The following is a 15123-nucleotide window of genomic DNA, read 5'->3' as shown; positions in this document are numbered from 1 at the left end:
AACTACATTTGTGTTGGAAAAATAAATGCCAGGGAGGAAGAGGATCACGCTAAAGATGGGAAGATAGAAGGGGAAAAGTGGGAGTGGGTGGGCTGGATGCTCTCAATTGCTCTGCCCAACAGCAGAGCAGGACAGCACGGCTCTGGTATTTTTGACAGACCTCCGGGAGGATTTTCAGGGCCAATGTCAAACCTTGCTGGTCTTTCCCCCTGTTTGTTTGCTGACCTGAAGACAGAAGCTGCAGCTGATGTTTGGATGCTGTTTGTGCTGCAGAGGGCAGGGACAGGAGCACTGGGGGCCCTGCTGCAGAGGAGCTGCAAGTCCCAGTTCAAGGCCAGTGGGATTTCACCAGTCCAGACCCCAGCCAGGGCGCCTGTGCTGATACCCAGGCTGTGTGACACACACACACACCTGCCACTTCAAGCAAAAGCAGCCCAAGCCTTAAATTTGGATATTTATTTCTTAGGATCAATAAATGACAAAATAAAATACCATACAGTACAAAGGCTATATGAGGAATTAACCATTTCATTACACTTTGATCCGTAAATACAGTATCAATAATAGCGTTTAACACTGAAAAGAGTGTTTCCCATTGCCACACAGAAGGATTCCACAACCTCTTCTTTCCCTTTGTCACAGAAAATATTACAAAGTAGACACTGACACACTTTTAACATTCATTTTTTTTCCCCATTGAGCAACAGGCCACAGAAAATAAAGCACATCAACATATTGTACTTCAGAATGAAATAAAAAAGAAAAAGGTGCACTTTAAAAATATTTGCCATAAATACAACATGTGCAGGACTATCAGGTGGCACAGCTGGGGAAGGACTCTGGATCACAAACCAGGACACAGCATCACGAAATTCTGCATCAGCAATTTCTGCTTTCGTGCTGAGCAAACCCAGACTGAGAGCAGGAAGAGTGGTTGAGCTGCGATGTGAAGAACCAGACAGAGCTCCAGCAGACACGGCTTTGGTTAAAGAGTCACCGAACAACACCGCCAGGAGGACAGGGACTGACACGGGGAAGTGCTCCCACGCCCTGTGGGTGTTTGCTGTCCCTGCCCAAGGGCAGGAGCAATGCAGCTGCACAGCTGCTGGGTAAAAACCTGCAGCACGGGCTGTCTGCAGCAGCAGCACACTCTGCATGCTAGAAACGGCCCTGCCATTGTCGTGCCCTGCTGACCCTCCTCGCTGATTTTCCATTGAGTTTTCTCCTGGAAAGCTCGCTGAGGTGTGGTCTCATGCACCTTACAAAAAAGGACAAGCTCAGCAGAGCATTCCAACGCGGATGGACTGTGCCTGTGGTGGGAGTGTCCTGTCTGGGGGAAATTTCTGAATAGAAAAATGACTTCAGAAACCTGATTTCACACTCTGCCAAACGGATGGCTCTGGCAAGGGCAGTGTGAACAGAAACAGAACCTCAAAGTAACGTTTGAAGAGGTCGCTTGATAGACTCTCTTCAGAATGGAATTTCTCAGAATCCATCTGGCAGCACTTCACATCTGCGGGTTCCACGGGTTTTATTCTTTTTTTTTAGTCGAAACAAACAGTTCCAAACACAGGTAATTTGCATAGATGATGCCCCAACACTCACCTCTGCTTAATGGAGAGTGCAGCCAGGACAGGGACACAATGGATGGGAGTTTTTGTTCTGTCTAATGGCAAAAGCCATTCACACCAGATTGAAATTGAAAACCTTGTTGTGTTAGCAGTTCAATCACTGCTAAAAGGCATGCAAAGAACCATTTCTCTGGTAAATACTGGGCGGTTTGTACCTTTTTCTTCTCTCCTGTATCAGCTTTCCTTTACACGGCCAAGGTTGGAGGGCGTTGGAACAACCTGCTCTAGGGAAAGGTGTCCCTGCCCGGGGCAGGGTTTGGAACTGCATGGTCTCTAGGGTCCCTTCCAACCCAAACTGTCCAGTTATTCTCTGGAAAGCACGGGGGTTTGCAGTCAGTTATCCTCGCTTCTTTGAGCTCAAGGGAACCACGTCTCTAAGCTGATTATTAGCAAAATTAGGTGAGGAGGGAAGAGGGGATGAAAGCAGCTGTAACTTGCACTGCTCAGCTCAAGGCTGTCAGATTTGGCCAGTGGAAGAGGTAGCTCCGAGCTGCAATCTCAGATTAAGGCCATGGACCCAGGTCTGCTTTCCTGTTAAACTGCGAGAACAGAGCTGTAGAAGTCAGCAAACCACTTGGATAAATCCCCCAAATTCCCCCAACTCCTCAGCACTCGAGTGGCCCAACAAACACTGTGGAAAGAGTTTATGACAAGTTCACTTTTACTCCAGCTTTTTCCCACTGTCGTGTCAAACCAAAAATAAACCTGCCAGTTTCTCTGAGCTGTGATCAAATATTCTGTAAACTGCCCGTGTATCTCAGTAGTGAAAATCTAAACCAAGCATCTTATGTGAACAACAATTTTTGTACAGTGTTTTCTAAGATAATCAAGCACATTTCAGCAGGTTGTTGTTGAACAAGTGTAGTGATAATGTTTAATATTTCAAAAGTAAATGAGACATGCAGGGTGTTAAATCATGATGAAAGTCAAAGCAATGCAGTTACAGCTTCCCTGGGAGGCTTCAGAAAGCTCCTCCCAGCTGCTGACTGTATGTAGAGGTGAAGTGAAAAAAATTGGGTCCTCCGGAAACATTTGAAATGTCTTGCCTGGAAGGCCAATGTTAAATATGTGGCATCAAGACTCCTCTTCCTCTCAGGGCAGATCTTTCCCCTCTCCTGTTCATGGTTTTACCTGGATTTTCCCACTGGGCAGGATGGGCAGTTCTTCTTCCAACCTGCCCAAGCCATTTCATACACACCACACACAGAAAATACTTGCTTGTTTCTCACAGGTTTCCTTCTGAAGAGATCAGTCTCCCTTTTGCCTTTGTTTCAATTTGTTTATTTGTGTGCCACTACCTGTTTTCTTTGTCAAAGAGGAGCCAACAGTCCATGAGCAACAAAAATACTCAGTCAAATATAATCTCTGCCTTCTGCTTTGTACAACCGGGGCAAGAAATCACAAGAAGGCATGACAGAACAGAGCTTGCAGTTTGGCTGAATCAGAAACTAAAGCCCCACTGACTTTTATTTTGAGCCCTTTCTTTTGCTGGGGTTCTGTGCTAGGCATTAAAATCACCCCCCACCCCTGGCAGGAGTGGCTGATGGGCTGGGTTTGGGTTATAAATGCCCCAAAAGCAGCCACTCATCACCAACAACTCCCAGAAAATGCCCCCAGGTGGGTGATTCCTCTTTGTGCTGAGCTCAACAGGACCCAAACCACAAGTCCAGGGAGTCAGACTCAATGATCCCTGTGAGTCCCTTCCAACTTGACCTATTGCATGATTCTGTGATGCAACATCTGTAGCAGATGTCCCCAGTGGTTCAGTGATGGTCTCCATCACTGGGTGACCCTCACTTGGGCCAATCCACCCCTCCAGCACTGTGGCTCCACTTAGGGACTACGGGTGCTCATTAGCTGAAGGGTGACACGGGCTGGGCAAAGCCCAGAAAGCCAAACTGAGCCGACTCTTCTGCTTTGTCACCTTCCAGAGGCAAGTCCTGCTCTCCTGGTGACGTGTGGTGTGAAAGGGGACACCAGGTCACCACCAGCAAAGGCTGCACAGGGTGACTGGTCAGTTCCAGGTTTGTGCAGGTCACCATCTGGGGAGAAAGCCCTTTAGCTTGTCCCAGAGCCCCGTTATTTCTGTATTAAAGACTCTGGAGCAATTTGTTGTACCATATAAGGGGCCGTTAGAGGTGCAACCATATGGGAGAAAAACTCATGCTACCTCTCCTCACCAGCTGGGAAATTTCAAAGAGAATTTTCAGGTCTTGTTTCTGTTCCTCTGGCTTGTTAAAAGGAAGTGGGTTTAGAGCAGACACTCCCCAGTTTAGACTTTCTTATGCTCTGCATCTGAACTATCAGAATACTGGGGGTGCAGATAAGTGTGCCAACAGTTCTGGTAGCAAAAAGTAAATGAAAAGGTAAAACAAGAGGATTGCTGCCTCCAACTGCTATATACTGAGATGTCAGCCTTGTGGAAATGGCGAGAAAACAAGTAAAACTGGAATAAGAATGGGAAAAATATGAAGGTCCCACAGAACTGGGGCAGATTGCTCTGATCTCAGCAGCCTGGAGCCCTCATGAGCTCAGAGTTTTCTCATCTCTTAATGCAAGCCAGCGAACTGTTCTCACTAGTGAAAAATAGGATGTGGCTGTATGGCAAAATGAAGAATTTCCATTTCTGTTCATTTTCAGCGCTCCATCTGGGCACAGCCTCTGCATTCTTGACTTTGCCAGAGGCTCTGCTGCTATCTCTGCAGTGGTACCAAAGCCAGGCACTGTGGATGCCCTAAAGCCAAAGGTGACCCCACTGCCACAGCCACCCCAGCCTAGGTAAGGCATCATCTGTTCTTATTTAATTTCAAGGAGCCAGAGCGGCTCTCTTGAGCACCTCGGTCATATTACTCACAATGGAGATACATTTCTGAAATAACCACCTGGCTCCCTGAGTTTTCACTCCTCGTTCATTGAACATCCCACAGAGGAGCATATCCATTCTCCGAGAACATCCCTTTCTGGTCAAAGCTTCTTTCTCCTGATCAACCCCTCTGCTCGGTGCCACCAGGAGACGTGATCTCAAACCCTTGGGTGTGAACACGGCATCTCTGCACTGAGAAAAGGATGGAATGCAGAACGGTTTTGCCTAAGTTGAACACATTTTGGCTTCCCAGTTAACACCACATCTGGATTTATGCCAGACTGAAGTTACAATACACGTAGACATTACTCACAAGAGGCAAGGCCAATGCTCGAAAATAACCTCAAAGTTACTGGCAGAACAAAGCCTATTTTTTTCCAACAAAAATGACTTTGCTAAACACATTTGTGTTACGTGAATTTGGAGACCGTGCATGAAAAGTCACAGAGGCCTCTCTCAAGTTTTGACTCCACGATGAATCGCGTTCCTCCTCCTCCTTTGGCTTCAGTATGTGGTTTCCCTTGTGACCTGGCTGGAAAATGTGTGGTTGCTGGAGATGCTGTTGGATTTCCTGGTGAAGGCCAGTCGTTTCTTCTTCTTCCTCCATGGCAGGCACAGGATGGTGAGCGTGGAGAGGAAGATCTGGCGGAAGTTTGCCGACACCAGGTTGTAGAGGATGGGGTTGATTGCTGAGCTGACGTAGAAGAGGACATTTGTCAGCATGTAGAAGTAGTGGTAGAAGTTGTAAAGGAAACTGGAAGAACAGATGAAAGACAAAAAGTCTGAGTGCGAAGAACTCAGAAGTCACAAGGTCACAAGGCTGCAAACCTGAACTTAACCAGTGGTGCTTGGGGACCACAACACACCTACATCTTCAACTGGAACTGATCAAACATGGAGCAGATGCCTCTGTGAAGATATTGTCCCACTCACCAGCAGTTAGAGACTAATTTAAGCCCTGGGGTCAGACACCAGATGTTTACCTCGTGCATTTTTTTTTTTTTTTTTTTTGGAAGTAGTCATTCTGGAAACCGAAAAGCCAGATGGAAAGATGGAATTTTGCTTCTGTGTCATACATACACATTAGCTTGACTTTTTTGGCTGCAGCTCTGATCTACAGAGGTTGCAGAAGAGCCAAACTCCAGTAACAGATGCAGCTCTCTCCTCCCTCTGGCAGTGAGAGCAGCGTCAGCTCATTCAATGGGTCCCTGGGTTGGGACTTGTTCATAATGTGGGACAGCATTTCCTGCTCTGGGGCAAGCTGATGATAGCGTGCTTCTGAAACACATCCTGACCACCACCATTTAATGTTTTCAACTAGAACTGGTTGAAAATGTTTTATTATCTTTTATACTTTTGGAAATATTTTTCCTTGGGCCAACTGAGAACAACAGCCCTGGGCTGGTAAAGCATTTATAAACACCACGGGTCTCATTTTCAGGAGGATGTTCCTCAGAATCATTCATCTTTGTGAAAATTTCAGACCTTTTTTCTAGTCTGAGCAGTGTCTAACAAAAGATAAATAGAGGAGTGCTGGACTACATTGCCCATCCCTCTACACCCCCTCAGCACTGCCAAGGACAGCATGGCCCATCCAGTTCTTACAGGAAGAGTTTCTCTGTGTAGTTGTGAAGAATTAATCTCGGAAAAAATCCTCTTCTTCTGGGGCAAGGCACATGTGTTTATAAATGAACACGCCAAGCTGCTGCAAACTCTTGGTTAGCCACGAGACTGATAGTTCACTATCATTCTGTAAATTCAGTGTTTTCCTAAAATCACTCATGGTTTTAAAAAGAAAAATAGAATATTATGTGAATGCAGCCACAATGTGTAAATTCCCACTAACTGCAGACAGATTTCTCTACCCCTCTTGCTCAAAGCAAATGCAGTTATTACATAATTGAACAGTACCTTAGGTGCTTTTCATATAGGAAAGCAAAGGAGAAACAAGAGTTTGTCCCAGTGTGTGCCTAGAGCTCTGTTTTCATGACTGAAGATGGATTTTGGGGTTTACAATGGCTGGATCCATAGTCTCATTCAGTAGACTGTTATATCCTAATTTATTATATTTTGTGTTTGGAGTTGATGAAATTTTAGCTTTTTGTTGTTGTTCTGCTTTTTGGTATTGTAGATGCTTTTTTCTTTCCCTTGAAAGAATCAGCCCTGGTCTCAGGGAGAACTGGGATGGAACACCATGGGAGGAGACACAAGAGTGCATCCCTTGGCAGCTCAGCCTTCCTCTGTGTGTGTCCCCAGACAGCATTAGCTCTTAATGACATATTTAGAAACAGTAATTCGTTTGGTGGCTGCTTTGCTGAAGAACCTGTCCTGGTGCCTCAGAAAGGAGCAGGGAGCTCCTGGGGTGCCTTTGCACACCTGTGAGCAGCACACGGGTGTTTGTGCAAATATCCTGGAATTCTCTGACAATCTGGGCACTTCCTGATCAGCAGCAGCTGCTGGCATTCCATTTTGACCCACTCCCTGCAAGCCCCAGTAAATAACCTGGCCAGGCTCAGGTGTCATCTCCCCACCTGTGTCATCTCCCCTGTCACAGAGCAAAGGTGGCCTCGTGGAGCTGAACTCTGTGCTGACAGGAGCTGCCGCATCCTAGGGCTGGGGATCAATATCTCCAGCATGGAGACTGAGATCCACTCTGGATGTACCAACCCCACTGTCCAAACATCATTTCATCAGGGGCTGCCAGAGTGAAGCCTCATGGCTGCTGCCAGCACGGGGGGGAGGAGGAGGAGGAGGGGTTGATGATGCATTTTGGTTCAAGATCATGCTTCCTACACCGTGTCTGGGGGATTTAGGTTAAGCAAAGTCTCTTAATTTGCCTGGCAAGCACTGAGACATCCAAAAGAAAAAAAAACCAAAAACAAAAAACAACAACAAAAAACCCAAACAAACAAACAAAAACAAACAAACAAAAAAACACGAACAAAAAAACAAACAAACAAAAAAACCCCACAACCACCAAAGGGGAAAAAAAACAAAAAAACAACAAACAAACAAACAAACAACAAACAAAAACAACAAACCACCCCAAACAATACAACAATTAGGAGTTTGAGACTTTAACCCGTCGTCTGGAGAACACCTTTGTTCCCAGCTCCCCGCCTCCGTCTCCACACCGGTGGGTGCCCTGGCACCCCCAGCCTGAGCCCCCCTGTGTCCTGGCGTGGGGACACCGTGTCCCCCTCGTTGTGACTCACTCTGTCCACTGGCTGGAGGGGACGTAGCAGAACATCAGGCGCCGTATGTGGTAAGGGAGCCAGCAGACCACGAAGGCGATCACCACAGCACCTGCAAGGCAGGGAAAAAAAACCTTTAAACTTGGTGAGCAATTCTCCATCAGGGTGAAAATGGGACCTGTCTGCTCGGGTTTAATTGCTCTGTTTTCCTGCAGCCTCGCTTGCTCTCGTATTGCTGTAGTGCAAAGAATTAATAACCCTGAGAGACGACCAGCCTGCAAAAGTCTGTAAAAACAAGCAAAACAGAAGTAACAGAGAGCAGCACTAAGCACTGGGGCATTAGGAGCAGCAGAAGGTGCAGATGAAGGACTGGTGATGCCTAATTCAGACACTGGCTTGAAGGAAACCCTGTTTGCATCTGTGTTCCACGCCCCTGTGGCACTGGGAATCTCATCCAGAGTATTCACAGTGACAGCTGATGGATGTTTTTCATCCAGGTAGACAGGGAGCCAGGGCCACTCTAATCCCATTAGTCTGTTACATGGAGCCGCTGGCCACGGTCCCCACAGCGCTGAGCAGCATCAAACTGCTCTTTCTAGTGGCAGGGCTCATCCTTTCCTTCTACATTTGTGCCATACCTGAGATTACAATGTGCTTGGGCCTGGACTTTGCCACAATAAAAATGATCACTTAAAGGGTAAGCAGAGAAAGACATTATGGCTTTTTTTTTTCCCTTTCCACACTCCAAGGGATGCCAACCAATGGAGAATAAAATGCAACAACTATGAGGCATAAAAGTGCTGTTGATAGAGTACATTTATCAGTCTGGATTAAAAAGTCGATCTATCAGGCAATCAAGAGAAAGATTTGTTTCCTTTTGTTGTATGCATTTCAATCTCTTTATGGAACAGCAGGATTCAAGCAGAATCCTAGCAGGAAATAAAGAAATCTCAGTTAAAACATAACACAATAAAAGGCAAGAAGAAAATAAAGGCTAAATAAAATAATTAAGTTAATTTTTGGTTCCAAATTTGCTCTACAGACAACAAGGGACACATCACTCTTGTCCTTTATGTGACCTGTGAGGAGCTGGGAAGCAGCTAAGCTCTGCTCCAGAGTGAGGTACCACAAGTGCAATGTGGATTTGGCACGTGGAGCTGGGATTTTTTTCTGCCTTGGGATTGAAGATATTTATGTGGGTATGTCCCAAACCCAGATGCTGTCATCCCACAGGGACCATGTTGTAGCTCAAGGAGATGTGCAGAAGATGTGTTTCCCTTGGATACGGCAGTCCAGGAGGAACAAGTTGGGCTGTGGCTGCCTCTCCCCATCACTGATGCTTAGCCAGGAGGCACAGGAGAGCAGAAATTAAATAATCCCTGGTGTCCGTAGCTCCATACTCACACCCCACTCCAACTCCACGAGCTCCCTCTCTCATTAAACACGCAGCTAACAATGGAGAAGGTTCTATTCCATGATGCATGACAGCATCTTCCAGAAATGCTGCAAAAGCCATTTATCCAATAAAGATTTAAGCAACTGAAGGGACATGTTTTGCAGAGAAGGCTGGAGGGTCTGTTTTTGTTCTCTTGTCCAAGTGAATTCATTTTTTCAAACTGTGTTTTGGCTGCTCTCTGGCCACAGTGATCACAGATGTAATTTGTAATTCATCCCCAGACAGCCTGCAGCCCTTCAGATGCCATCGAGTGAATGAATGCGACCCACGTCTGATCCATCCCCACGGAGCTTTGATGGGACTTTGACAGAAGAGCTCCTGCACGAGGTTTGGCACAGGAGAGGTGGGAACATCCCCTGGGAAGCTCGGTGTGACACCTGCCTTGCTCCTTCACGTTTCTGAGCGCCCACTTCTGTTCACCTCCAGAAATTCATTTCTCTGTGGGACAGGCCTGTGGTTTGCCCTGGATGGAGCAGTCCCTCCATGATTCTCCAGGAGATCCCTGCCAGGGGCTGCAGGAGAAGCAACATTCCCCAACCTCTCCTCCTCCATCCGTCAGCCAACGGGAGCGAGCCAACATCACGGCTCCAGCCCATCTGCTCTCCCAGCGCCTGCACAGGGTTAGCTGGATTTTCAGGCTGCAAAAGCAGCTTCCCAAATGGCTCCAAACGCAGGTTCATCCAGGCACATCACAGTTTTTGCAGAAACCTCCACGCGCTGGCACTTCTCAGCTGCTCAGCCCCGTGTGCGGCTCTTTAGGAGCGGCGGGATCCAGATCCTTTCGACAGCCAATTATAAGAATCTCACACATCTGCTTGTTAAATTTACCAACACGTTAAATGAAAGTGGTTTTTCTCCTGGTAAATGATCCCTGCTTCTGCTGCTCAGGCAATGCTGTGCCAAGCGATATGGATCTATAGTAACAAACACACATATTGAGAGAAGTATCTGCTTAACATCAGCAATTAAGTAATCTGTGGTAATTCTGTAATATCACATGCAATCACTCCGCAATTAAAACTCTATTAAACATGTGAAGTGCACTGGAGACACTTATGGCCTGATTTGGAAGTCCCAGCTGGGTGACAACTGTGCAGTTCTGTGCTGCACAGATTAGGAGATCCCGACCTGAATTTGTCACCCTCAACCTGTGTGTTTTCACTTTATCACACATGGGATCAAGCAGATTTAGGGTGGCAATCCTGCACTCTTGGGTCCTCTCCCCTGGGAGGAATATGAAACACAAGACTGTGTTAACTTTCACCTAATACAGAATGAAAATATCCCTTTCTCCCAGATACCTGGTTCCTTTTCCTGCTGTTTTGTTCTTCCTGAGCACCTGCCTGTCAAAACGGTTGAGCTGTAAGACAAATCCTGGGCTAGCTGTCTGCCAAAATGATTTTTTATTGTTGTTATGAGCTGCTAGGATGTGTTCTTCATCATCAAAAGCTTGTCACGTGGGTTCCTTTGATGGAGTGAGAAGGAGCAGGTCAGCCTGCTGGAGCTGAGCGCTGCAGGGGCAGGGTTTGACTCAGTGTGTGATGGGTGACTCTCCAGGATGGTGTTTGTGAGGTTGGAGATTTCCTGCCTCTATTTTTCGAACTAAAAATAAACCAGACACATCCCTCACTCCTAATGAATTCAATAAGGTTCTAATGGGAGCAGAGCTGCTCCGTGAGCTTCTGATATTTCCCATTTTTGAGCAAATGAGGTGCCAGACCTCAAGGCTGAGGAGGGGATGTGGGACCCCAGCAGGATGACCCCAGTGTGCCAGGGATGGCAGAGAATGATCCTCCCACCAATGAATGCCCTCATTTCCCTTCTAAATCAAACTCCCAATTTAAATTTGTATCAAACCCTGAATTATTGCATCCTGTGTCTTTCTGTTTTGTCTTATAATGGCTCTTTTCTCTGCCTGTTTGAACTGCATGCCAGGGAAGAAGGGAGGAGGAAGGAGGAGAGGCAGAGCATGAGCCCTGGTTTGTTTTTCCTTCAGGAAGTCCTGCAGAGAGAAACATCAACTCCGACTGTCATCTTTTTCATTGCACAGGAGATTTAAACTGTGCCAGTCTCGATTCTCAGACTCAACTGGATGTAGGAGCAATCCTGGAAGCTAAATTCCATTCGATCACGCCGGGTATTTTATTTTACTTTATTTTATTTTATTTTATTTTACTTTACTTTATTTTATTTTACTTTACTTTATTTTATTTTATTTTATTTTATTTATTTTATTTTATTTTATTTTATTTTATTTTATTTTATTTTATTTTATTTTATTTTATTTTATTTTATTTTATTTTATTTTATTTTATTTTATTTTATTTTATTTATTTTGCTCTGTGTGTGTCCTGGGCTGAGGCTGGTCCCTGCCCTGCTGCAGGACCACCTCAGGGTCAGCACGTGCACGGGGCAGGGCACCGTGAGCAAGAGGGCCGCAGTTTGGCTGGTTTGGCTGAGCTCAGGAGCGATGCTCAGGAGGAGTCTCCAGCCCCCATCCCTTGGTGGGTCCGTGTGAGGTTGGGAGTGACTCAGAGCCCCGGGACAGCCATGGGTGAGGAGCCTCTGACTCACACGGGCGCCCGGGGAGCTGCTGCAGCGCAAAGTGCTGCTGTTCTCCTCCTCACTTCATCTCCTGCAGCCCCTCTGGGAGCGCTGAGCCCTGCAGCCCGGGGTGGCCCTGGGTGAGGGTGTCCCTCTGTCCTGTCCCCCTGTCTCTCCAGGACAGGCAGGGAAGGGATGCTGCTCCTCCTTACAGCCACCTCTGCTGCTGCTCAGGCCTCCAGAGAGGCTCAGATCCATCTTCCCTCGATAGTTCTGTCCAGGCTATTTCAGCCCATTTATTTCTTTTTCTCTGCATTTGAGGGGAGCTGAGCCACGTACAGATGTGGAACAGCACGGTGGAATTTCTGAGCAAAGGCAGGAGCTGTTTCTGGAGGCATTTACCTCCCTGAACAGCAGCTCTCAGCCTTTTCTGTGTTTCAGACTCTTCCCCAACGCTGCCCAAGGGGTGCACATGCAGCAGCTGGTACTAATGAAGTGTACAAAAGGTTATCAGGCTCGTGTCAAGGGTAATGATGATTTTTGTACAAACAATCCTTGTATACCTCAAGCTCCTGCAGTTTATACACTTATTTAGTTGATGGCCTTACAGCAGAACCTTCTCACAAAATGCTGTTTGATATGAGAGGTGCTGAAAGCTGGGCCAAGTGCAGGCACAGCTGGTACTGCCTCGTTAAACCTCGAGGTGCTGTTTATATTAACATGATGTTCTACCGGACAGGCTGCTGGCAATGTTTATATCAGCAGGTCCCAAAGTAGGGATTGCAGGAGCTGCCAGGGTAGGTATGAGCCCAGTAAAATTGAAACTATTTATGCTGGTATTTGGGTCATAAGGCTGTGGAATAAAGCATTTCCATAAAAGTCAATAACAATCAGCAGGGATTGGGGACCACCAGCATGAACCAGGAGTACTCAGGAGAGCAAAGAAGAAACTGGGAGTAACAATGGGCTTGGGAAGTCCTCAGCTCCTTTAGACACCACTGAAAACACACAGCATTTGCTGGATACAATCCCTTAATGCTCTTCAAAGTATTACTGAATAAAAACTAAATTCTTCTTTATTAATGCAAGTGAGAGAGCACAGTGAATGGAAAAACCTTTTGGCATTCAAAATCAACATATTTCACTCAGATTATATTATCCAGTCCTGATTTTTAACGGCTTCATAATAGATGTGAATTCCTGCCCCAGCTCACCCCAGTGGTTAAATCATTCCCTGGCAGCAGTTTCATCCATAAGCAGCAAGGAAGAAAATAGAGATTAAAGCTGGCCCAGGAACAGGCACTAGCAAGCAGCACATCTCTGCTGTCCCAGTGCAAGCTGGGGTCTCTTCCCATGTTTCCTTCTAAGGTAATTATTCTTTTGGAAGTTAGATAAGAGGTTGCTTGATTCCATTTAAACTTCATCCATATCTTTCCCCCTGGGGATGTCTGGACGTTTGGAGGAGAGGGAAGAAGAAAGGAAGAGAATTTCCCCTTTGAAAAGTCGAGAAGGGATCCCATCTTATCCTCACCAGGTTCAAGCCTCTTTCTGTTTGGTGAGATCAGGTGTAACCCGAACTGGCTTCCTCGGCTTCCTTTCTTCTTTCCCCTCCAGTTTTGAGTTTCACACATCCTTTGTTCCTCCCAGAGTGGTTTCTGCTCATCAGAGGGACCCTGGAGCTGTATGCACTGCATGCTTCTACAGTGACTAAAGCCCTGGCCGGACTTCATGTTTAGAATCACATCAGTTAACTTTTTAAACACTCACATTGTCACAGCTCAACACCTGGAAAATCTGCTTTCGGGGCATGGCAAATCCTGGGGGTTTCTGCAGTCACAAGAGCCTGCAATTCCTGCAGGAATGCTGTGCCAGGCTGAGCTGTGGTGCCAGCAAAGGGACACATCTTGGGAGAGGGGAAAGAAGAGTCTCCCTGCCCCAGGAGGTGCAGCCACCCCTGGTTTTTGTTCCTCCGAGAGTGTTTATAGAGCGCTCCGATGCTGCTCGTTTCATCTCACTTGTCAGGCTGCAAAGTAAACCTACAACTGCAAACATCTCTGGGAAATATATACAACTGTTAAATAGGTAATTTATTCTCCCAAATTTCAGTGTGACACTTCAGCTGTTAAAATCAGCCTCCACTCAAGCTTAATGCCACAGAGGTTTTGCTGAATTCCACTTGGAGCTGCTCAGACTTTTTATTAGAGATACAAACTGCCACGCATTTTGTTCCTTTCTTGAAAAGAAATTATTCATGAACAAATAAATCTGCCTTCCTTAGAATATAGGAATTATGAAATGCAACTGTTTAAGGAGTTTTAGACTGATGCTCTTCTGTGTATTGTGGTTGCAAGCATGAGCTATTTACTCTTCCTGTCTGTAGGCTGGTTACACTAAATCTCATGGCAATATTCTCCTCCTGAAATGAATAACTCAGACTTGGAGCATTGGCGAGGAGAAATGAATGGGCTCCTCAAAGTATTTGTTCAGAAGGAGAATTATTAATGCACAAATTAATGAAATACATGGAGACATCATTAATTCTTGGCCTTTGTCTTGTACTACTTGACAAAATGCGGAGGCCTCAAAATCATAATTTAAAAATTCACAGACATTCAGTAAAAAATGCGGCTTGACCTCATCTGCTAAAGAGTATTTACTGAGGCATCACCCAGCCAGCTGTGGGAGACTGAAGGATATTCTTTTAATTGGTTAAACCTATAAGTGCTCCATAATTGCTTTCACTGAGCAGCTTCAGCAACAGAGCAAACGCTACCTGGAACCGATTACATTTTAATAGGCTCAGCCAACGTCCCCTTGCAAAGGCTCCCCTTGATGCCCATCAGTTTGTCCCAATGTCGTTTTCAGGGCTCAGCTGTGCCGTTCAGTAGCTCCTGCCTCCCTCCCATCCACGTGGGGACAGCTGTGAGAGGCAGCCAGGAGCTGCTGAGGGCTGCCGGGAGGAGAAGGGGCTGCAGGCAGGTGTGTTGGTGGGGGTGTCAGTCCGTGCCGCAAAATTGTCCCCTTTCCAGAAGACATTTTGGCTGAATAGAGCTTTCATCCTGAAACAGAGCTTTCTTCCTGAATCCCTTCCTGTATTTCTTCCAAATACACCCTGATTTTTGAGCAGCAGTGATAATTGGGTTTGTTCAGCCTGGAGAAGACTACAGGAAGGAATTGTTGCAGCCTTTCAGTGCCTAAAGGAGCTCCAAGAAGACTTGGGACAGGGGTTTGGAGTTACAGGACAAGGGGAATGGCTTTAAAGTGAAAGAAGGAGGGGTGAGACTGGATATTAAAAAGAAATCCTTCCCTGTGAGAATGGTGAGGCCCTGGCACAGGGTGCCCAGAGCAGCTGTGGCTGCTCCATCCCTGGAAATGTCCAAGGCCAGGTTGGACAGGGCTTGGAGCCACCTGGGACAGTGGAAGGTGTCCCAGCCC

At 46.4% G+C, this 15123-nt stretch overlaps 1 protein-coding gene across 1 annotated transcript in view; it reads right to left on the bottom strand.

Moving 5' to 3' along the window:
- Positions 1 to 505: 505 nt before the first annotated feature.
- NTSR1 (neurotensin receptor 1) overlaps positions 506 to 15123 on the bottom strand; it is a 54072-nt gene continuing 39454 nt past the window's right edge. The window contains exons 3-4 of the mRNA XM_040080401.2: positions 7710 to 7800; positions 506 to 5248 (exon numbers count right to left, since the gene is read on the bottom strand). Coding sequence (XP_039936335.1) covers positions 4999 to 5248; positions 7710 to 7800 — 341 coding nt within the window. The 3' untranslated portion in view covers positions 506 to 4998. The remainder of the gene's footprint in view (positions 5249 to 7709; positions 7801 to 15123) is intronic.

Source organism: Hirundo rustica, chromosome 16 (assembly GCF_015227805.2).
Source record: "Hirundo rustica isolate bHirRus1 chromosome 16, bHirRus1.pri.v3, whole genome shotgun sequence".
NCBI lineage: Eukaryota > Metazoa > Chordata > Aves > Passeriformes > Hirundinidae > Hirundo > Hirundo rustica.
Note: the sequence above shows the minus strand (reverse complement) of the source record. Positions and strands in the feature narration are given on the sequence as shown.